This window comes from Spermophilus citellus (assembly GCF_964194105.1).
Source record: "Spermophilus citellus genome assembly, chromosome: 11".
NCBI lineage: Eukaryota > Metazoa > Chordata > Mammalia > Rodentia > Sciuridae > Spermophilus > Spermophilus citellus.
In genome coordinates, this window is record NC_138192.1 from 107,829,918 (window position 1) to 107,854,496 (window position 24,579).

At 41.3% G+C, this 24,579-nt stretch overlaps 1 protein-coding gene across 4 annotated transcripts in view; it reads right to left on the reverse strand.

Moving 5' to 3' along the window:
* Positions 1–4,834: 4,834 nt before the first annotated feature.
* The window catches only part of KLF7 (KLF transcription factor 7), a 90,525-nt gene continuing 70,780 nt past the window's right edge, over positions 4,835–24,579 (reverse strand). For 2 of the 4 annotated variants that reach the window (XM_081261654.1, XM_081261653.1), the window contains 2 exons: positions 17,358–17,481; positions 4,837–11,019 (listed from right to left, as the gene is read on the reverse strand). In XM_081261654.1, the coding sequence (XP_081117780.1) occupies positions 10,968–11,019; positions 17,358–17,481 (176 nt within the window). In that variant the 3' untranslated portion in view covers positions 4,837–10,967. Of the gene's footprint in view, positions 11,020–17,357; positions 17,482–24,579 lie in introns of all 4 variants that reach the window. The other 2 variants (XM_081261656.1, XM_081261655.1) reach the window with 2 other exon arrangements.

A 24,579-nucleotide genomic window follows, 5' to 3' on the forward strand; every position in this document is an offset into this window, starting at 1 on the left:
ACATTGTATGTTGTTGAGCTAGAGAAAATATATCACCAACGCTTTGGCTCTCATGTTATTTAGAGTCCATGCATGGTAATCCTTTAAATATACCCCCCAGTGAATCAAATATGTCCCTATCTTTGTAAAGGAAATGTTGACTATATGCCCATAATAAGATAGGGATGCTAAAAGTTGTTGCTTCAAAGAACAGAATCAAGCCGAGCAAGTAAGGATATGTAATTGCTATTATAATCTAACTAGAGGCTACCCATTTGCTGATAGCTGTTTCCTGTGATAAGCTCAGCAGAGCCAGGTTCCTGTAGACTCTCATTTTGATTGCATAAGGAGAGTTTACTGGCAACAAATTACTGCTTCATCTCCTTTATGAAGTCGCCTGATGGTCGTTGGCTCTGCAGTAACCTGGCTGACTGCTTAACCCTCCCACAACCGAGTCCCAAAGTTGGACCCTTGCATATACATGTTTTTTCTCATCCATAATCTCCATATCTTCCATTCATTTTGTGTGTAAAACTTTTTTGATGTGAAAGTATGGAATCGATTCCTTCTTATTTAGGAATATATGGTGGAAAAGGCCTGAGGATTCACCTCTTCCTGACTAGTGGTAGATTGAAACCAGGGAAAACATTGGGCAAATAAGATTTATTAGTGGAATATCAGGTGTCTGGAAGCTGATTGGAAAAGATATTTGGGGGCTGAGTTCTGCATTTGTGTGCATGTAGAGGTGGTAGGCTAGGGATCCCAGGAGGGTAGCCATGAAGGTGAGCACAATTGGAAATGGGCCTCACAGCGTACACTAGCTTCTAGGCCTTGACTGTTGACTACAGAATACAAGGAAAGGATAAGATGCCCTTGATACAGTCAATGCCGGATGCTCAGGGATCCATCCCCAGGATAATGAGCACACCCACTGAGAGTGCCTTTCCCTGGAGGAAGAGGGGTGTTCCAAGGAGGGGAAAGCAAGGCAGAGACTGCACATTCACTTCACTCACAGGCCACACTCTCTTTCCTCCAAAGAGACCTCTATGTCCTTAAGTAACTTGCCAGTCATCAAATCGGTCTTTATTAAATTTTCACAGGCACTTACTTTTAGATTCAATTTGAAATGTGCTCCAAGGAGCATCATATGGACTAAATAATTAGCTAAAGAGAAACGGTAAGGCATAGATTTTAGAGAATGGTACAGAACAATGCTTCTTAAGTACCACTAGTCATAACTGAGCATTTTAATGTAACATTGGAGTTATTTATTTTCATTTATATTTAAAGGGAAAATATCAAGTCAGTAGTTTGGAGACTATTTTTGCTTAGATCAAAGCTAGAACCTGTATTTAGGGTTTTAAAAAGTGTATCAGTTTAAAGAAAAGTACTAAGGAAAGAATTACCAGTGCAAGGATATCACAAGAATCTTAAAGGTCACACTCAAGTGATTCAAGTTTAAGAAACACTGCCAAGACCAGTAGAGCATTACTGCATGTCAACATCCCTAGGTTGGGTCCTGTTCTACAAAGAATGTTCTATATGACCTTGGGCAAGTTGGAACTTTCTGAACCTCAATGTAGTTCAGTGACATTGAAGGACAGACATATCCACATATCCTTCCAATTCTAGCATGTGACAATTCTAACTTTACTGTTGGTTACCTTAACGCCTGGAAACAAACATACATAAGCATTGAGCTAGCTCCTGGTTATCCTGAAGCAGTGAGAGACAGAGGAGAGTCTGCTGGATCTGGCATCAGGGGACCCTGCAAGCCAGCTCCACTATTTGCCATGGGAATTTGACCAAGTCATGTACTTTCTTTGAACCCCAGTTCCTCTATTTATTTTTTAATGAATTATTTTTAACCTGACAAATAGTATGTATCTATTGTGTGCTGCCTGGTGTTTTGAAATATGTATACATTATAGAATGACTCAAGCAAACTAATTAATACATGTATTATATCACATACTTCTCATTTTTTTGTGGTGAGAACACTTAAAAACTACTTTCTTAGCAAGTTTTAAGAATGTGTTGTTATTAACTATAGTAAGTATGTTGTACAAGACAGTGCTTGAATTTACTCTGCCTAACTTAAATTTATATCTTTTGATAAACATCTCCCTAACTATTCCACCTCCTGCCTCTGGTAACTACTTTTCTACTCTCTTCTATAAATTCAACTTTTATAGATTCTTTATATAAATGAGTTCTAGCAGTATTTATCTTCCTGTACCCTCAGTTTCCCTATTTGAGAGGGCAAATGGTCACCGTGGTGAAAAATACCTATTCAATCTATGCAATCTTGATGGACTGCTCAAATTCAGTGTATGGAAAATGAAAACTTCTATACAAACATAAAAATCTTCTTCTTTGGGGCTGGGGATATAGCTCAGTTGGTAGAGTGCTGGCCTTACATGCTAAGGCCCTAGGTTCAATCCCCAGCACCATTTAAAAAAAAAAACTTGTTATTTCTTTGTCATTTCATTATCTTAAAATATAGTATGGTCATATATATGTTTATATTATGATCTGGAAGGATTTTTTTGAAATAATAGATACGTTCAAACCAATCAATATTGAGAGTCTTAAAAATCTCAGGTAGAATATTTAATGTTGCAGAAGAAATTGTGAATTTGCTCATCATGGATAAACCAGAAAGCCATCACCTATCAGTAACCTCAAAATATTGTTTTAGTTAAAAATTTTTATCCATCTGCCATTCTAAACCTATAAGTGGAAGATGAGCTAGAAATACTAAATTATTTATCGATTCCACTGAACTCTTTTTATGAGGCTTCTTTCCATTAGCCCAGCATTCCCATCTGCATACACAGCCTCAGATTAGAGCTGTCACGGGGTTCGGGAACTTACTTGCCTGGAACACCCAGGTTACACTTTCAGACTACTGTCTGTTGAATTCCAATTACAGTTGTTGTTGTTGTTTTCACTTAAGAGGTTACCAGTCTTGCTTATTTGATGTGCTGATTGACAAGGAGATAAATACTGCTAGAAGGTGACACAGAGCTTCTTGCAGCTTCCATAAAGAGAGAACACCACAGGGAAAGTAGAACTACCCAATAGGGCAAGCAACCCCATGGTCTATAGTCACCCCTGAATTTACATTGTATTACAAAAATGGATGCTCAAAAGGTTGTAAGTGGGTAACATATATTGAGTCCTATTTTAATCAAAATATGTATCTCTCAATATGGATGCTTTAGTCTTCTAGAATGTTCACTTAAGTAAACCATCTCTTTTCCTTATGCCACCTAGATCAGACTTACCACTCTTAACATTTCAGCACAGCACAGGTTGTCTGTCAGACCCTAAAATGTCCAGTTTGATATTCTTTTATAAGTCAGGGAAGCAGAATAATAAGATTTGTTCTAGGTATATTGCAAAGCTATCTTAACCCTCCTTGCTCAAAGAAGTTTCTAGGTAAATGATTCTGGTTATGAGAATTAAATTGCTCAGCTAGTCCTGGAGAGGCCAGGGAGTAGGAAATAGGTCAGCAGACCTCAGTGCTGTGCTTTCCCCACTGGATCATGTGGTTTCTTGTCAGTCAGGCTTGGATGACTATATGTCCAACTCACTTACCTGCTCAGGAGATGCAGCAGCTGATATTTACAATTTTCAAAACCATTCTTCCGACCTCTGTGGCACTTAATGTTTTCTTTCCTATTTTATCACTGAGGACACCGTCACTCAGCTTTCCTCCCAACCTTCTCTCCCTTCCTTACACCTGTTCTCCTGTTCAGAGACTTAAGAAATATCAGGGCACACGCAGCCAGCTCAGTCTCTGTAGCCATTGGAATACAGTAAGGCATTCCAAGGCCAAAGGTGAAAATTAGGAAGTTTCTCACCAGATTCATGTGATTAAAGATATAGGCTTCTTACCGTCGTGTCTGCTTTGGTAAGTCCAAAGAACAAGAAGAAAGCTCAAGTAGTACCAAGTCCCCCAGGGACGATGTGCTTATTATTTCCAGTTAATGGCACCACTTCTCCTGGGGATCAGCTGGGCAAGGGATGCTGGGATATCACCACCCGTTGGGTGCTCCACCTTCCTCTCTACTTTGATGTTCTTTCCAGAAAGTCGTGTGTGGAAGAGAAGATTTTAGTAGCAATCTTTTGGGTTCTGAGAATTTGCCCAGGCCTTTCATCTCCCTCGTGGAATCTAAGGCTGCTTGAATTTGTATCTACCTCTCAGCACTCTGCAGAGCATTAGTTTACCTGCCTTGCCTAGTCATTTCCTCCCCACTTTGTTACCAAGCATCTCTTATAAATATATCCCCCTCTTCCTCACCTCATTATCCCCCCTAATCTTCCCCCTTCTTCCTTGTTCCACAACTGCTTCAAATGATCCTTTCCAAATATGCTCCAATTGAACACTACTCCAGAACAAACGGCCCCCTCTCACCAAATAAACCGGTTTCAATAGCCTCTCCCAACCTCCTAAACAAATAACATCTTATCATCTGCCTCATTCTAAAATATTGCTTTTCATAATCTTCAACTATTTGCTCTTTTATTCTCCTCTTGAAGAAATAAGCTGCCTTCAGTGTCCCTTCTTTATTTGGACACAGAGCTACCTCACTGAAACCATAATGTACACCCATGTGTGTGTGCGTGCATGCATGTATGCACGCACATACACACATACCATCCTCCCAAACAAAGAAAAATGACCAATTATCTTTCACCCTTCCTTTCTCCATGAGAGAAAATTCCCAAGAGGTATATAAGACCTCATTTGTGTCTTTTTGAGGATTTTCTTCCCCAATGAAATAAGCTAAGGAGAAATACAGTAAGGCATTCCAAGGCCAAACACATTCTACTGTTTATTACACATATTACATTCTTAAATAAAAATGCGTCACATAACATTTTTTGCATAGATATCTTACAATATACCAATTTAAAAAAGAATTATGAAACAGACCAGTAACAAAAATAAATTTTTTCTTCATTAATAATTTTGTAACATTAACATACCACCATCATATAATACAAATAATAGTTTTAAATCTTAAGACTTTTGTACAGCAAAAAAACTTGACAAAGTAATATATTTATATATATATATAAAAAGCTTAAAAAAAATAAAATGTCAAAAAAAGGCATAACCGAGGGCTATAAGACTGGGTACTTCTGTGATATATTATAAATACCAGAGAAGGCCTGAGAGAATGTGACGGGGGAGGCGGGGTGAGGGGAGGGGCTGGGAGTAGGTCTTTCCAAACACACTTGTTAGACACATCTGGCAAAAGGAAATGTATAGTGCAAAAATAAATTTCTTCAAGCAACTGTGAAGAAGATGATCAAGATTTCAAATAAAGTCGTGGTGGCCGGGGAAGTTGCATGGTGAGAGTAGTGGGGGAGAAAAGGGCTTGCAGGGGGGGTGTGAATGGAAGGGGAGGCTTCAAAAAACATTAAACATTTATTTTTGCCTCTGTGTTAGCAAGGAAATCTTGGCCATAACAGGTGTATTTTTCCTCCCTGGAATGAAGCAGAAGTGAAAACTAAGGAAATTAAACTAAGTCAGGGTTTGGATAGGATATGCATGCTGGGGAAAAAAAAAAAAAAACCCAAAAAAACATAAAGGTCAAGAACCAGCCAATGAGCCCCAAAGCCTTCAGGACCTAGATTTGCAGAAATCATCTGCCTCCAGTCTAAAGGCCTAGGATATAAATGTCCCCTCTCTCCACCCACTGCCCCTCCCCTCCATGTGGAACTAACTCCCAGTGTGGTTTTGATATACTGGCAATTACAAGCATCCATCCCCCCCCCCCCAAAAGATATTAGGCACTGGTGGCTACTCCTCCTAAACGTCAGTAGCCTGTTTTCCTTCTGCGAAGGTACAATCGGCACATGTGCACGCCCGTCCAGGCACGTGCGCACATACCACCCTCATTATTCTGACGTGGGGTCCTTTTTATGGCAGTAGACAGAAGCTGGAGTCAAAGCAATTTACGATTCCAAAGCTCACAGTTGAAAAAAATTGTACAAACAGTCCCCAACCAAGAACGTATCAACATTCCCTCGTGACTACTGAGAGGGAGCCCTGTTTGAAAAGAGTATCTGGTTTGGGATACTGGTGAAGTGACAGCCTAGGATTTCTCTCTCATTTTTGATACCTGTTTCCCGAGGACTTATATGTAAATGCAAAACACCTGAAGAATACAGTACTATAATATTGGAAGGATGAGCGTAAGAAAGTTAACTGCAGCTTTATTTGTCCCCTTTCTGGGATTTATTATAGGAACCAACAGAGGAGACTTAAGCAAGAGAAACCCTGGAGCCTCAGTTAGTCATGAGATACCACATTATTTACAAGCAGTTTTTGCTTCCTTTGACACACATCTCTGTTGTCCCATCTCAAGTATTTCAAAAAGTCCTCCAAGAGGAAAATAGGCCATCGAAAAAGACATTGATGTATCCTCCGGCCAGGCCCTCTAGTTTCCAAGATGAGATATCACCATGTTTACCGAAATTTAATCCAGACATCCATAATTCGAGTCCTCCTGCCTGCCCCTGCTCCTGCCACGTACAGAAAATGGAAGGAAAAACTTCCATGAGTAAATTTCAACCAGATTTTACATACTGAATTTCCACTTTGGCAATGTTTGGGATGCAAAATTGTGGCCTGAAATGCTGGCCCTCAGAAGATTTTTTTTTGTTTGATTTTATAAAGGAGGAAAGAAACAATTTCTGTAGTTCAATTGGGTTAAATCTCTCGACTCTCCCTCCTTTCTTCCTTCTCCTAAACATAACTCATGCAAAGGAGAAGACAAGAGCACTTCCCACTATATTTTTTATTTTACAAAGTGAGTTCCATGGAGGAAATAATTTTAAGCCATCAAAACTAATCATTGGGTTTTGTTGTTCTTGCAATTTGAAACTGTTTCTTCCGGTTCTCCCATAGAACGCAGGAGTGAAGGCTACAGGCAGAATGTTCTGAATGTTCTGGATGAACCACCCCAAAACTCTGTTTATTTCCCCTTTGATGTAAATAGACATGGATAATCTGGAAGTTTATCCCAAACTAAGTTCTTAAAAAATTTTCTCTGTCTTTAGAGAAGATTTTTTAAAACCAGAAATCCATTCTGCTCATCGTGCATGAGGTTGGCTGTCTTTTTACCCTGTTATAATCAGGCAATCAAGATGTAAAAGGGCACAGAAGGTGTGGGTGGGGAGGTGATGACATTGAGAAAAGGGGTATTTGAAGGGCTTTGCAAGGGAAAGCACATAGAGAGAAGGAAATGGTCAGCATGAAGGTCATTTTGGGGTCTTCAATATTTTTACAAAATGCAGCTTTGTCATGGAATCCCAATGCCTCTGTATCTGGACATAATACTCGGGTCACCACCAGGCATATGCTGGGGCAGTGAACCAACAGGGGGCAGGAGGCCAGCAGCTAGGAGCAGCTTTATCATTCAGGTTTCCACATCTCTGACTTACAGCCAATGTGGTAGGAGAAAGAAGCATAACTTGAAATAAAGAAAACTGTCAGTGGCTTAGAAACACATCAGACTCTGAACCCTGGATCGAGAGTGCTTGAGAAGACATCCACAGAAACACCATGCCAGGTTTCTCCTTTCAAATTTGGGATCCCTGGAATGTTAGGAGGTAACCATTTAATTGAGAAAGGGGTTGAATGTGTTTCCAATGTCCATCAAAAAAAAAAAAAAAAAGCACTGCTAAAAATAACCAGCCCTCTAGGGAGCCAAACACATTCCGATTCTTTCTTGGAAAACCTGTTCACATCAGAGATGATGGACCGTTCATCACCAATCCATTTCCAAAATGAGCGGGGCCACCCCCGCCCACAGCGAGGGCTGGTTATCATTCACAGGTGTCAATCTGGGCTAGAGAAGAACAGTTTCAAAGCCATACACTTAGCACCCACCGAATTCTCAGGCCAGTTCTCATAGTCAACATAGGACTGAATCAAGCAAGCACCATCGTGGTGTTTCAGTTCACTCTGCTCTGAGAAAGGTCAGGAGCAGATTACAAAGGACCTCACTGATACAAGAGAGAGAAGTTAACCAAACATTTCAGACACTGATGAGGACCAAAGGGCCTTTGTTCTGCCACATTCAAATGAGACCACAGATGACAACGGGGAGCAAACAGCAATGATTACTCTTTTGCATTCTTTGTGTTTTTTTAAACTTTCTTTTTAATAGAGCCTTGCATTGGTCAGTTCAAAAATTAAATTAAGTATTATAAACCCTTAATAATAGCATTTTGAGAGGCAAGAGCAGCTCCAGCTCAGGGGAGAACATGGTAAATCGTGGCAGCCATGGCTCAGGCCATCACTGGCGTGTGCGTGCGTTGGCGCTGGAGGCTGCTACAGAAAGGAAAATGAACGAACCAACAAAATGTGGGGCATCTAAAGTTTCATCTAGTGCACTGACTGGAGGCGCTACAGTTTAATACAGCTGAGGTTCAAGGTCCCTCACACATCCTTTATCCAGAAAGGATGCACCACACATTCAAATATAATCCCATGGGATGCCCTGATGGACTGGCCACGAATACACTCAAAACGCAGTTGAGGACTACGAGATTGTCAGCAAACAGTGCTCCAGAAATTGTTTCTAAGTCATATCTAGTTTTAAATCTTTGGAATAAAACTGATTTTTTTTAAAATACCCTCCAACTAACATATATATAATTGCCTCCGGCAAATGGACAGAATCTGTTTGTGTATGTCTGTGTGTACATGTGTGTGTGTGTGTCTGTCTGTGTGTTTAGGGTGGGTTTTTTTTTTCTTTTTTCTTTTTTGTTTTTTTTTTTTTAATTTTTCTTTTTGGTCTAAGTTGGAAAAAAAAGAAAGAAAGAAAAGAAGTAGAAGGAGGAGGAGGAAGAAGAGGAGGAGAAAAAAAGAGAAAGAAAATTCTAAGGGCCAGACCTCAAAACACCCCAAGTGTCCAACTGGCAGCTATAGCATTTGTGATAAGGAGGTTCCTTGACCCTCAGACGAGTAGCTTCAACACTGCAGTGAAAGCAAAGTTTGCAGAAAGCTGGAAACCCAAAAGCCAAGGATCTTGAAGGTTGCTGTCATATATGTGTTTGTGTTCCTTAGATTATGATTTCCATTGAGAGACTTCAGTTTTGCATCCCAAATATGTATGGGGTGGCATTTTAACAGTCAATGAGTCAAACAGTCAAAGGAGGGCAGGAGGGGAGCCAGCTGGTATGAGGAGCAGCAACCATGTGTGGACCAAATGCCATGTTTGTTTGTTAGACGTGTCTTGAAGGGATGGTCCCAGAATATACAAAATATACAATCTGTCCTAATAACCACCCCGCTTGCTTGCATAGGCCATGTAATGGTCCTAAAGGCAGTCTTTGGAGTTGAGGCCAGTGCCAGCTAGCTAAGAATGCGGGTAGATAGAGACCAATATTGGATGTGTGTGTGGGATGACAGGTGAGGAATGTGAACCCCCTCGGAGCCAGCTTGCAGAGTAGTGTGAGGCTTCTGTTGATCTTGGGTGCTCTAGGTCACAAGGCATGGTGGGTCTAGCCCAAACCCCAAGAAACATCCCAAGAGAGACACCTCCAACCTCCCCTTAAAGTCAACCCTCATTCCCACAATGGCATTTTGAGTGGTGGATTTTAACAAGTGGGTAATATGAGCTCAGTGGGTATGAGAGAGGAAGATAGGATGATGTTTTGTGAAGCCACTAGACTTAGGAGGCATCCTCAGTTTTCCCCACTCCTGGAAAGAGTGATTTTTTTTTTTTTTTGGCTTTTTGTCAGGTCAGAACCCAGAGTTAGATTAAATACGCAGCTGCCCTTTGAGACTAGCAACATCTATGCTGTGACTGGTTATAGGGTAGCAATGACACACAGCACAGTGGTTGATCACTACGAGCTGAGGTCATCGGGCCTCAAGGAGGATGAGGGAACTGTGATGTCCCGTCTGATTGGCTGCTTCGAGAGCTGGACATCCAGGTGCTGAGAGAGAAAGAGAGAGGAGTCCTGGAGAGGCTTAGTCCATGGAGAAAAGATAAAACATTTAAGCTTCCAAATAAGCTTTTCAAGTTTCGTTAGCAAAAAACAGAGATTAAAAAGAAAAAATCTAGCACTGGCAAAAAGGTGAGGCTCAAGGGATATACTGTGATTTATCATCAAGGACTTTATTCTCTTGGCCACTTTGCAGTCATGCTAGAAGTTTCCAGAATCCCTAGTGCATATGGTGTGCAAGAGTCAAAAAGTAAGAAAAGAAAACTCCTCCCTTGAGGGTGAAGTCTAGAGAAATGCAGGCCAGAAAGGTGTAAGGTGTTATTCCAGAGTCTGCCGCCGCTAAGGCCGTTGGTACCGACTCAAAAGATCTCAATGGTACTAAGAAGAACCAAAAAACCCATCAACAGTTCTGTGAGGAAGTCTGACGCACGGAATAGTAGGACTTTTCACACACAAAGGACAAATAAACCAAGAGTTAATTTTGGCTACCAAACTGCAATTTGGTTTTCTAGGTCATTTTCCCCCAACTATTTAAAAAGAAACATTAGTGCTACACATTTGCAACTTTAAGCCGGTGTATTCTCCTATCAAGTTGCACTGAGAAGCGAGTTAAATAAGCCCCTCGTACTGCCGTCCACCCGCAGAGACGTCACATCCATTTGCTTTGCTTTCCATTGGCAACAGTGGGAAGAATTCCAATAGTGCTGAAGTAAGCAGCCAGTCTGTCTTGCTGAGTTCACCTGGTTTCCTCCGTCTTCGCCTTCTACCATCTGGCTAGGGCAAGGCATAAGGAATAGACGTATATACTTTAAATATAGTTGAGTGCATGACAGCGTGGATGTGTGTGGGTCTGTGTGTGAGAGGGTGTGTGTGTGTGTGTACACAGAGGTTTACAAGTGAGAACTTTCTTCTGCGAGGCAGTCGGTCCCCGCCTGAAGTCCAGCCCCCTGCCTCACGGCATTTCCTTCCAACATTGGCCGGCGCCATGGCAACTCTGGCCTTTAGGATTTTTAGATATGTCTCTTCATATGGAGGGCAAGATGGTCAGACCTGGAAAAACACCTAGAACATATAGATAACAATGAGGGTATTAGAGAGGTTCACGGAAAGAATTCTACCTTCATCACCCCTTACGCTCAAAAAAAAAAAAAATGGCACACATGAAGTGAGTGTGGGAAGGTCAACTCAGGTTTTAGGCGGCTTAAGTTCAAATCCTAGCCCTTCCCACAGCTGTGTGACTCTGAGCTCACAGACCTCCCTATGCCTTAATTTCCACTGTCAACTGGGGATAACCCCAGCGCTATTCTTATAGTCTGGTTGTGAGGATTAAACAAAGTGATCTATGCAGAGTACTTAGACAATTACCTGACACCTATTAAGATCTCAATGCATATTAACTATCATGATCATAATTATAATTATTAAATAAGAAGCAAATGTGAATGTACTTTGAAAACATGTGTCATGATCAAATACTGTAAATACAGTAAAGAAGAATTAGACTGTGTCATTGAAGAGTGAAACTCTGACATTTTCACCCTTCTGTATCCTTGGTGGTATGGGGCTGTCTTCCTTCTAAGGCTGAAATGTGGCCATTGTGATCTGCTAAGTGACAGTCACATGACCCATGGGGCCCCATGAGAGGAAGCTGAGACAGCTGCTGAAATTATTGGAAAAGAGAAGCTCTCTTTCCACTGGGATTGCTAAGTTGCTAAGATATAAGCCTAGAGCTGCTGGTGTCCATATTGCCATTGTGGGAAAGAGCCTGCTTGAGAAGCAAGTGAATGGAGAGAAAAGGGATCCAGAGGATAGGAAGATTGAGAAAGAGCCCCATGACAATGTCTGAGAACCTGGGTCCAGCCAAGCATAAAGACAAATCTAATTCTGTTCTTGTTAGTTATCTAAGCTAATGCACACCCCTAGTGTGTGTTAACACCAGTCCAAGTCAAGTTCTCTATCTTATAACTAATAGCGTGGGCATTTCCACATCCTAACAGCCTGTAATCTAAGGTTTTCGCTGGAATCCCAGTTAAATGAGCATGTAAGAGAGCCATCATGCCTGACTCTGGTTGTATGAACTCCCTCTGAATTCCCTCTTGAAACTGGCTACTTCCTTACCTATGAGAACATTCCCAGGCTTCCCACTATCCAAATCTCTTATTAGGATGTTAGCAAGCTGCCCTGCTCAGGTTAGCAGGGTTTCCCGTTCAGAGCAGGATTTCCCTGTGTTTGTTCATTCTTTAAACAAACAAACCAAAAAATCCACCCTGTCCCCTGACCCCAACATTCTCCACACCCTCTGTTTATGTCCATTCCTTAAATAGGTTCACATGCAGGATAGAACCCCAAGGAAATGAAGCAAAACAGGACAAAGGTACAATGAAAAACACAGAAGAATTGGAAAATTTCAGCAGAATGTCACCTAAACCAATAACGTACTAAAAAATAACAATGTTAATTGCAGCCACCTCTTTCAGGCCCTGACTGAGTATGGGCAAGCTATTTGGATAATCCCTTGGAGATAGCAATGAAGGAGATCTGATATGCTATAATATGGTGATAAGTATCTTTGGTACACAGGAAAAGCCTGCTGGGGATTGAATTTCCAAGGTGTACAACTCTGTCCTGTCCTGGGCACAGCTCAGTACTGCCCACTGCCTGTTCCCTTTCCAGCTCTCCTACTTTCTTTTCTCCTTCTTTCTCTACCTCCCAACTCTCTTTATCCCAAGAACCTAAAGGAAAAAACCCAAGTTGGGAATTTCTCTTTTTAGGTATTTCCTTTTTAAAGTTAACATCCTGACAACAACCTATTAAAAAAAAAAAAAAAGAATACCATTCTTATCTCAAGTACTAGATGAGATATTCATCAGAAAGTGGCCAAGTCAGGATTTGAACCCTGGAGATCTCAGCTCCAGAATTCATACTCTTAGCTACATCTGCTTTTTTTAGGCTGAGACAACAATCGCTGAGCCATCCATTTAAGGAGTTTGTGGTCCGCAAGCATCTATAGTGAGTGCCCCACACCTGTGGTTATGGGCAGTTACATGGCAAAAGAGAATTAAGGCTATAGATGAAATAAATTTACTAATCAGCTGGCATTAAAGTAGGGAGGTAATTCTGGGTTCCCTAGATGGGCCAAAGTCACCAGAAGGGTTCTTAAAAATGGAAGAGGGGATTGAAGAAGAGGCTCAAAAGATGGCAGCATGAGAAGGATTGAGCAGTTTTGGTGACAGGAGATAGGGTCATGAGCTAATGAAAAGGAGTTTCCAGGAGCTGAAAAAGCACAGGTTCCAGAATGTAGCCCTACCAATGCCCGGATTTCAGCCCAGAGAGACCCATGTTGGACTTCTAACTCACAGAATGGTAAGGGAGTCAATTTGTAAAGTAAATAAACATGATACTAAATGTGTGGAGATTGGTTACAGTGGCAGTTAGAATGTAACCCAGAGGTTAAGTGGTTGGGCCAGAGCAGTTGAGACCAGAGAGAGACAGTATCCTAGTAGGCACCAGGAATGTTGCCCTTCCAAAAGAGGGCACAGGGACTTGAGATGGTGAGAAGTGAAGAGGTCCTGGCAGTGGGCAAAACCCCTTTGTTTTCTTTTCTATGCCCTGGGAACTTTCAGGAAAATAGCATTCTTGATACAAAACTTTATTTGAAAGCATTACTCAGTCTTGTATGTGTTCACCTTTAGTCTGCCTTTGCCACTTACTGGGTATCTAGTGATACATGTGCAAGCATCTGACTTTATCCTTCCATCTTTTTCAGGAAAATGAAATAGAAAAAAAATCAAACCAAATCTTTAACTTGATATGAACTGGAACTGAATCAAATGAGCATCAGTGTTTGTTCAAATACTAGGAAATACATGATGCTTAGAATTAGACCAGGTTCCTTACCATTAAGAGTTTTTTTTTAATTTAATACATCAGCAAGATATTTAGTCATGATTAATTTTTATTTATTAATTTATACTTACTGAATTCCTTATAGGAATAGTAAAAGTTAAAAAGTAATAGTTAAAAGTTAATAGATAAACTCACTACCTAGAAACACAGAATCAAATAATTTTAAGGGAAATAGACTTCCAGAGGGTATTTACAACAATACAGCAGCCAGATGACCTTAAATAAGGTTCTTAGTGCCTGAAATATGTACATTACAGAGGACTAGTCAAACCTCACAACCACTTCTCTTGCTTATAAAGAAGGCACAGTACGGTCACATGGGTATTGACAGCTATCTACCAGGGGTCTAATGGGCTGAGATACTGGCTGGCATTTCCTACTACCTATCAGTGCACTGACATAAAGAGCAAAATGCCCCCTCCACACTGCCCAAGAGCTCAGGTAGTACCCTGATAGCAGTGCCCCTGGAATATAACTGCTCAGCTGGTAGGATGGTGTTGTGCATATTCCTCTAATGGAAGCAGAATCTTATTTACCACTATTAGCAGCCTCATGCTCTATGGGCTGCAAAATGACTCATCCCTCTAGCAACTGGTCACTGTGTGATCTTCGTGGTTCAGTCTCATGGTAAGGAAATGGCACAGTCACCTTACTGGTTTTCCCCCAACTGAAACCTGAAGTCAGAGGTCACAAAAAACAGTGTCTTCAAGGGTCAAGTAGATAAGACATATAAATGTAGTGAGCCACATGTGAAAACCCACAGCACTCTTGGGCTTTTGCCACTTCAGGTTAAGCATGGATACAAAGAAATACTGCTCTTTTGATAAGAAGAACAACAGAGCAAGTTGGCTAATACTTGAAAATAAATGCTTTGCTTTCATGTGGGGGAGGCAATAAGGGGTGGTGAGGACAGTGGAAAAATGTCATCATGTGGCCATCATAAATGGATAGTGATGGCTAGTCAGTTCTAGCCAATGAGGGCCATGTGGGAATGTGAGCCCACTGTCCAGATCTGATTTTTTTCAGCAAAGTCAGAAATATAGACTTTTCCATGTGAAATTTAACAATCTTAAATATTGGCTAAATACATAAAAATGCCTCATGTATTTTTTAAACTTCTCTGGACAAAAATAGAAGTATAAGTGAGATTGGTACTAGAAAAAGAAAGCTCAAACCCTGTTTAGCTTCTAAATAGGGTAGTCTGCTCAAATTTTAAAGGGCAAGGAGTACGCACATATCCTCTGGTACCAATCTTCAGTCCTGGGGAGGGCTGCAGATGCTGTCTCTGAATGTAAAAGTCTCCTAAGGAATACCAACTCCTTGGTCACTCCGGGCCTTCCTTTCATCTGCTTGGGGCCATTCCAGTTCCCCAAGCCACCTCCCAGACCTGTCTATTCTTAGAACACCTGCTACAATTGAAATGCAAGTTGCTGCCTGTCATGAGAAACTGATGAGAACCTAACCCTTCCTTTCCAACACTGTTGAAGACGCACTACTATCCTGTGCCCCAGGACTCTAGTATATTCATGTACCAACTGTCCAGCACAATTCTAGCTCCAGAAACCATGGTGTATTTTGATGGAGAAAATAAAGCAAGTGACTAACCAAATTACCCATCACTGAAAACTCCTTCATTGAAATGTCCAGTATGTTTGGAATCTTTTTCCACCTAAATCACAAAAATAGCCAGATGGAAGGCTAAAACATTGACTGCTCAGAAGTTGTAAATTCCCTCAATAGTGAGTTGATTTGAAGAGAAGGGATAGCAACCCTGTCAATTTCCCCTGAGAACTCTCTGTCTAGTTCCAAGGTTCATGGCAACCCATCATGCCCAAGGAACAACCTAAACACCCTTCAGAAACAGGTAGGTGACCTATGGTGTGCCTACTGCCAACACACTATGACAGCTCACAAAGAATCCACCTTCATTCTGGCTAATATCACAGAATGCCCTCCCTCAAAGACTGTGAGCACAGACAATGTGTGTGTGTAGCTTCTTTATTAGCTATGGCTAAATAGGAGTGAAGCAGGGACACTTGGAACACGAAGGACGCCACACAGGAGACACTTTCTTAGGACACAGTCTGCAGAAGAACAACTGCTGATTCATGACACTCAGGAGGACTTCTAGGGAGTGGGATGGAAATCAACAACTGTTTCTGGGAGGCAGAACAGAATTCCAAGGGAGCGGGAGGCGATCGCTGCCCTGGGTGGAAGTCTATCTCTGAGCTCCAGGAGGCACAGGATCCTTATTTAGTTCTTAAAAAATTAAGATAAGAGGAAAATAGCCTTCTCAGGAAAAAGGGGGTGAAAAAAAGGAGGAGGAAAAGCACAATTGCTCTTTTCGAGGCACCTTAAAGAAGCACCCAGACAACTTGGCCAACTAAGAGTCTTGGACAACCCTGTCCTGCTCTTCAAACAAATAAACACTGCTGAGGAAGGCCTGGCCAGCGGGAGGTGCAGGACACAGAGATGGGGGAGGCAGGATGCAAAAAACGATCGCATTTCCTCCCAAGGAGAGCCAGGCCACTGCTGACATCCTGCCCACCCCCTCCTGCCATCCTGAGAGCTGCTGCCCAAGCCGGGGAACCCTGAGGCTTTCAGGGGCTTTTATCGTATTAGAAGCATTTTTCTCATCATAACTGAGACCTTTAGTATTGCATTAAAAAATGGTTAATTTTCTTAAGCTTCCTTTTAAACACAGAAATAGGATTAGAAGGATAACACGCTCAGATGCAAGCCCATTATTTGATTATGTCTAAACCTAATCCTGCCTTCACCTTGGCCTGCAGAGTCTCCATTTTGGGGTTTATTGGTTGATAATGCCAGGGCTGTCAGATACTATTACTTGGGTAGTATCTGTTGCTACGTGATCCTTCTTCCACTATCAAATGCTGAAGGTCTGAAATTGAATTACGGGGGGCAGTTCTCAAAGGGTTGCCATCTTTTGGACCTTCATGCTTATCTCCAAGGGAGGAAGGAATGGTCCAGGCCTCCAAAGAGTGGAGGCTTTCTCCAGTAAATTCATTTCCAATAATGCTTCAGGAGAAAAAAAAACTTAGAAACTCACCTCCCTTCTGTTAAACAAGCTATTTTTTCATGTTATGAAGGATGAGGGAAAACGGTATTGATGTTAATAAAAAGATCCGAAGCAGCAGCTGCAGGTGACCATTCTCTACCCTATTACTTTTCCTATTATACTAAAATTATTTGTCACATCATCTCCCTGAGGGTGGGAACAATGTCTTGTTGATACCCAGTGACAAACACGGCTCCCGGCCCACAGCTAGTGTTCAATAAATGCTTGCCTAACTGAACCAAGAATTCATACCACCTCTTGATGACAGGCAAGCAGGCATACCCTCTTGGTGGAGAAGTAAAAGGCACTCCTAAATCTACCCATTTGTAAGACAGGTTTATGGCAAATTTAAGCTCCCCCCGCCCAAATCCCCCTCTCATCCCTACCTAGCCCAGCAGCTTCTAAGGCTCTTTACCTGTCGCAGTGGTTGCATTTAAAGGGCTTTGCACCTGTGTGTTTCCTGTAGTGCCTCGTGAGCTCATCACTTCGTGCAAAACGCCACTCACATCCTTCCCATGAGCACTTGTAAGGCTTCTCACCTGCAGAAGAGAGGGAAAGACCAGGGTCAGTGACGAAACCTCCTTCAGCTGATCCGGGTGTGCTGCCTGGTGGTCAGTTTCAGAAGAAGCCTGTATAAATCATTCTCAAAAGGCTAGATTTCCTAACAGGGCACATCACATTTTTTTTTAAGTCTCTTCATTTTGTTTTGTTTTGTTTTTTTAACCCTTCAAACATGGTTTCACAAGATCTTCAAATCTGAAGCTGTCATTTCAGTGCTCAGAGTCAGAGCATTTCCTTTGACTTGTGAAGGATCAATTTTTATTTATTTTCTATTCCCCGGAGCACTTTGACCCCCCACAGTCCAAGCAGAAAGGAAATGTGCTATTTTCACCGGAACCACAAATGCTTCTAATTCTATTTTTCTCTAGAATCTACGGTAATTTACCATTTCGGGATTTTTTAGTCTCCTCTGTCCCCTCCCCTTCTACCACAAACCATAGCCAGGTAAGCTGATCAACAGGACCAACAGCCCAGTAAGACAGGTTTATGGCAAATTTAAGCTCCTTGTGCCTTCTAGTAAGTGTGAGCAAAGAAGGCACAGGCAGGAAGGAGGAGCATGATTTGAAAGCAAAACAAAAATCACTTGATGAGTCCTGGAATTTTTGGAAAATACTGTCACCAAAGTTCTGGTTAGGAAACCCATAACTCAATGACTCCAGCGCATCCATATTATTACACAATATTTTAGAAGTCAATTTGTAGAGCAAGGTTTCAGCCACAGGGTAGCTGCTTAGAAGCATGAAATTTGAGTATATGTGCTCAAGTGACCTTTCACAGGAGAAATACAGATAAAGGAATATGAAGAGAAAGACATAACTTTGCCTGAGACCTTCTTTTAAAAAAAAATTCCTTTTAACTCATCACGTGTCTGTCACCAAACATGACAAATATTTGCTCTTCCAACTGTGTCGTGGACTGGTTCTAATTAAGAAGAAAAATAATGTTTAAAACCCGCATGAAATCATGAAACCGAGACCCTGCCGCCCAAAGGCAAGTAAGCACAGTGGTTAAGGTCTCCCAAGCCACCTTCCAAAGTTCAGCTTGCTCTTCTGCCCCTACGAGTCTAACCTTGAGCAAAGTTGAGTAAGCCTGGGTAACCGTCTAACCTTGGGCAAGTTAAGACCTTTCTGTGCCTCACACAAAAGTATGTACCTCAAAATGTTTGGAAAGGATAAATCAATATGCATACACATTGTATATTAATTAGAACAGTGGCTGGCACATATGAGATTCAAATAACTGGTACATTACACACTGCATAACTTGGTATTTCAGGATACAGAGGTGCCAAACGATGGATGGAACATTATTTCTCTATTTTTAATAGCTAAATCTTCACTCTGCAGCCCTTAAGAAGATATTACCAGTTACTATACTTGACCTACTTTCTTCTTTCCACCTTTCTCTTCCCCTTAAACTTGACTACAAAGCATTCACAGTCTCTATTTGTATCACCTAGAATCAAACCAAACATGCTCGAAATTTTTATTTCATTAAATTGGTGCCCTAGTGAGCCACTGCTCTGTAAGACCCACAGAGAAGAGGAATGAGACACACCGACGTTTCTTTTAAAGAGAACCAGGAGGACATGAAGGAGGGTTGGAAGCCCAGGAGGAAACCCATTCATTTTTGGAAACCTGGGGGGAAAAAATGAATCACGGAGCCGTGTTAAAAGGTCACCTTCTGGCTCCTTACAGCCAAAATTGTACAAGAGATTGCACCTGCTAAAGTTAAGGTAGATGACTAGAGGTGTGACATCAGTTTTGTCATCAGCATACTTGGAACCTTGCTCAATTTCTTATGGACTCTAGACCTTAGTGTCTTTATCTGCTAAATGGGGGTGGGTCTATTCATAAACGTGTATTTATTATTAAGTCTAAGTAAGTTGTCATGCACAAGATTCTGTTTCTTGAGCCTGGAACCCAGCAGGTCTTCAGTTAATCTCAATTCCCTTTCCTCCCCCTATGTTTGCAGGGGCTGTTAGGGAGAAAGGTCTAACCAGCTGTCAATAAAAACTTTAAGAGCTCACTTGGGGCAGCCTAAATATTGGAAAACAGGGAGGGAGCCCTTTTTTAAAGTTTTTAATATTTTATTAGTACATTGATGGAGAATGGATCTGAAAAACTGAGTGTTCTTTAGGTCTGTTCTGAATAAGAGGGATAGTGAAGGGAAATTAATGGACCCCGGTGCCCTCTCTGACATGTTGGCATCATTTACTTAATGCCACTGATCACCCACAAGGTTCTGCTATTTTGAGTGGATCTGGCACAAAAATAGGTAAATAATAATGAGAACGAGGCACCTAAGATTTCAGAAATTCAAAATGCTGTCCATTCTCAAAGATGTTCAAATATAAATAAAACTATGGTTTCCTGGCACCTCAGGAACCAAACATACCCTCAGTGCAACAAGAGCTCCTGAGAAATCCCATGAAACTCTACAGCAACAAGCCGAGACATCCAGTCCCCAAAATCAATCCCACAATCGAACTGACCCATCCATCACAGGAAACCACATTTTCAAGGGCACAGGAAGGACAGAGAAATTAAAGGAGATTGAAGTGAAGGTCTTTGAGTATTTCTTTCAATTCAAACTATTTGCTTTTCCTTTTGCCAAATTCTTTTAACCAGTCTTGTTTTGTTTTATTTTGATAAATAACATCAAGGTTTTTGTCATTTCCCAGAAAATGCTGCAGATGCTTAGTTAATTCCCAGCACACATCGACTATCCTGTCCAGGAGCTATGTCAGTGTCCTTCCAGTGGCCGTTTCCCTTTGGCCACCGGGCAGGGAGAAACTGCAGACAGCTGATGTGGCTCACGATCTTATCACGTTACACTGTTTTCTGTTTGTGGCCAGGTGCTACACAGGATAATACAGAGGACAGGCCCCTTTGTGCCCTGATATTTGGTCAAGTTATACTACAGTGATCTATCAGGCTACTCTTCCAGTGTCTATTCAGTTTACCTTTAAGATGCCATTTCTGCAAATACTCACTAATAAGAAAGTCAAAATAATCAAAAACTAACTGGACAAATGAAGGAGTAGTGCCTGAAACAAAGTTCAGAAATCAGAGGAACAGAAAAAATATATGGGATTGGAATATGACTTCATATTTAGGGCACAGGAGTAGTGGGTTTAGGTTCTGTGCCCAGTCCCATCAACCAATTTCTCTTGGTGAGGCAGGTCAGTGAACTTCTTCTTGACAGTATTTTCAGCATGGCCAAAATGGCATGCCTCCGTGGCTTGATCTGAGGTAGACCCACCTCTAGCTGCAAAGCATTAGTGGCCAACTTAATACCCCACCTAAAGATTTCTGCTCGTTCTGCATGTGGCTTGGGTTTCTTTCTTTATAAAACAATTTCTTGGCGGGTGCAGTGGCACATGCCTGTAATCCCAGTGGCTTAGGAGGCTGAGGCAGGAGGATCATGAGTTCAAAGTTAGCCTCAGCAATGTAGTAAGGCACTAACAACTTAGTGAGACCCTGTCTCTAAATAGAGTTTTAAAAAGGGCTGGGGATGTGGCTCAGTGGTTAAGCACCCTTGGGTTTAATCCCTGGTATCAAAAAAAAAAAAAGGAATTTCTTTATTTAATAAAGAAAAGAAGAAATGTGCCCTATCTTTATGAGACAGAGAGAGAAAGTGAAGGGTGGGGTGGCAGGTCAGGTGTAACTAGAGCTGCTTTCCTGAAAAATCAGCCCTTCCCCCTCTACCTTCTCCTTCCCTCTCTCTCCTTCTCCACTCCAGGTACTCTTCCTGGGGGTAAAACAGACTATCACCCCTTGCTCAAATTGTGTAATGACACACATTCAGCCTGCTGCACCTCAAAAATGAACACAAGCGTTCCAGAGTGGTCTATGTGAGAAAGGCAGAGAAGAGAGACTTACAACAGTAGGAGTCCAGTCCCCAAGCTGTGATGCATGAATTGAATGAAGGTGAGCCCTTCACCAAGACGGTGGGTGAGTGGCATGGTATTCTGCCCAGTTCACCATGCTAGAGGTGGACACTCTCTCCAGAGCCTCCTGCATTTTAGGGAGGATATTGAGAACTCCTTTTCCTGCCTGGCAATCACCTTGGGAAAGTTGTTTCCCTTGGGGAGTTAGGGGAGGACGTGCCACCTCAGAAGTGACAGTAGGTCTAATCAGGTGTAAAGAGATTTACAGCCAGATGAGGGCTCTTGAGGAGAGGCAAAGGGTGCTTGAGAAACATGACTGACATTTAGTGAGGTTGAATCATAGCAAGAATTCACACTCTCCCACAAAATGGATCTGAAATGGAGTGTGGTCTAAAGCACGGTGGCATTTTTTGAGTTTCTGACAGGGTCATTTGCCCTAAATCGTGATCATCCGATTTGATTGATCAGACAACACTTTCATAAATATTTTCTGAGCATGCACCTCCAATGTATGTAGATTTATTCATGAATTATATAAATGTGCTAATGCTCCAGTATATTAGAATATTATAAAATGTACATTCAATGGAGCAATTAAAAAGAATGAGGGCAAATTAAAATAGAAGTTATACATTTTTCTTCTTGCACTCAAAAAGATCATAAATTAAACATAAATAGAAGTTATATATTTTTCCTTTTGCACTCAGCAAGATTGTGTTGCACAACCTGCTTCTGAGGCCAGTGCCCTGAGGGATAAATGGATAGGGCTTTGCTGCTGGCCCCATCTGACCGGTCTCTATGCTCCCACAGTCTATTCTCCCCACAGCAGTCAAAGAATCCTATGAAAATGTAAATCATAGCATGTGTGTCCCTTTCAGGGACTTTAATATATTATATATCCATATAATTGGTTTCTTTGACATTCCCTGGATTTTATTTTATGCATTCAAAAACATTATCCTGCAAAAGGTACCAGAAGGCTTCACCAGACTGTGAAGAACACTCACAACTCAAAAAAGGTTAAGATGAAATAAAAGTATAAATGCTTCCTGTAGCTCCCTGTCCCTTTCAGAATAAAAGTCAAAAGCCTATATGGCCCCACAGGATGGTATCTGTATGATCCTGCTCCTGGCTACCCTTCTGATCCCTTCCAGTACCCTCTCCTTTCCAGAGTCCCACTACTACCATACTTTACAGGCTTGTACCTCAGGGCCTTGGCACTTGCTACTCCCTCTGCCTGGAACACTCCCTCATTTCATTCTTGATCCGGGTGTCTGCCTAAATGTCTTCTCCTGAGAGAGACCTATCCTTACTCTCCTCCATAAAAAAAAAAAAAAAAGTGGATGGAGTCACTTTATCCACCACAGTTAATTATTCTGAAATTAAGCTGCATATTGTTTATGTGTTATTGCTAGCTTCCCCACTAGGCCATCATGTAGGTGTCCATTTTGCTCACTGTGATATCCACAGCACCAGAATATGGCCTGCTCAACCCTGCTGAATACGCTGAATAAATTTAAAAAGCATTCTGATTTGTTAACAAAGACCTGAGCACGCACAGAGGGGCAGGACAGAACGCTGCTGTCAATGTGGGGAACTGGCTTAAGAGCAGAAATGTAGGCTTGGTTATTTAAGCCTGACATCCCTCTTTGACGGGGATTAAAATGTGGTCCTCTACAATGAATGAAGTATCCCTCCCCCAACAGAAATCATTTCCACTTCATCCCTAGCTCTCAGAGCCTAAAACAGAAGGATCCTGAAAACCTTCCTCTAACCTCCATCTCACACTAGGATCTCAGCCTCCTGAGCCACGTGCCCTCTGGGAGGCAAAGTGCGTCAATTTATGAAAGTCATTTGTAAAATTTTTCTCTCTGAAGCTGTATCTGGGAGAGCATAAATGATATGTCAACTGTACTGGGCTAGAAATGGGCCTTTAAAGATATAGATTGTAGCGTGAAATAGGAACACGTGGCAGAATCTTGCACTCAAGGTTTAGTAGTTCCCTGGAAGTAAACATGGATAATACAAAGTTTCTTCGTCCATTTTCTAATCTGCAAAACTTTAAGTTTCTAATCCAACTCCTAAAAACACTAGGACTTTGATATGCTCAAAGTTCTGATAAAACTAATTTTATCTCTTATTGTTATTATTTTAAATGTGATTACTAGACATCTGGGTATGTCAATGGTTCTAGTTTCTTCACGATTTGGATTAAGGACTCGGAAATTTCTCAGATCAAGAAATGGAAAAGCAGATGCATTTTCCTGTCATGTATTTTTAAAATAAAAGCAATTAAAAAAAGAAATAGAAAAGCAAACTGTAAAGGAAGAAGAATATATTGTAATGGGTTTATTGGGTCACCAGTGCATCCAGAGGAAATCAGTGAAAACCCTTCAGTTACATCTGCAACACTTTCAGCAGCATTAGAGAATTTAAGCCATCTGGGAAATGAGCCATTGTAGAGAGAAAAGTCACTAAGCTTTCTTAACATTGGAAACATAGTAACAAGTAAACATCACTCCATAGCTTGGCCATGCCTGCTCAGAGTGTAGGTTCTACAATTAAAAAATACCAAGTTATTGACTGAGTCTGCTTTGGAAAATTGCCTCAGTTTCCCTTCAATTCCACCAGAATCTTAATTATTTTCTTTTTTTTTCCAAGATTTTTCACTTTGCTGATTGATGGGAGATAAGACAAAGGCTTTAGTTTCCAGTCTTTCAGCATCATTTATATTAGATATTATATAAAATAAAATGTGTACTCTATTAATTTATGCTCCATTTTGCCTTTTCATTCATCTGGCACTTGTTCACCCAAAGGCCATCTAGGTGTTAGGACTTGAGCTACTGCATTTACACAAAATATCAGTCACTTTACAAGGCAAATAATTTACCCTATTTTTAAAAAATTCTTGAAACAACTCTAAAACAGTGACTGGCCTAAGTTACCTCTTCATAGACTAGATCACCACCTTAAAATGGCTGTTCAAATTCTGTAGTCCAAAATTAAACCACATTCTCAATGAGGTACAACCCCTGCAGAATATGGAGAGAGGTGAAAGAGGATTGTGACATAATCCTAAAGCTGTGCTGTCCAGTACGGTAGGTACAGCCACATGTGACTATAAGCAGTTGACTTGTTGCTAAGGTAACTAAAGAAGTGAACTTTAAATTTAATTTTGAAT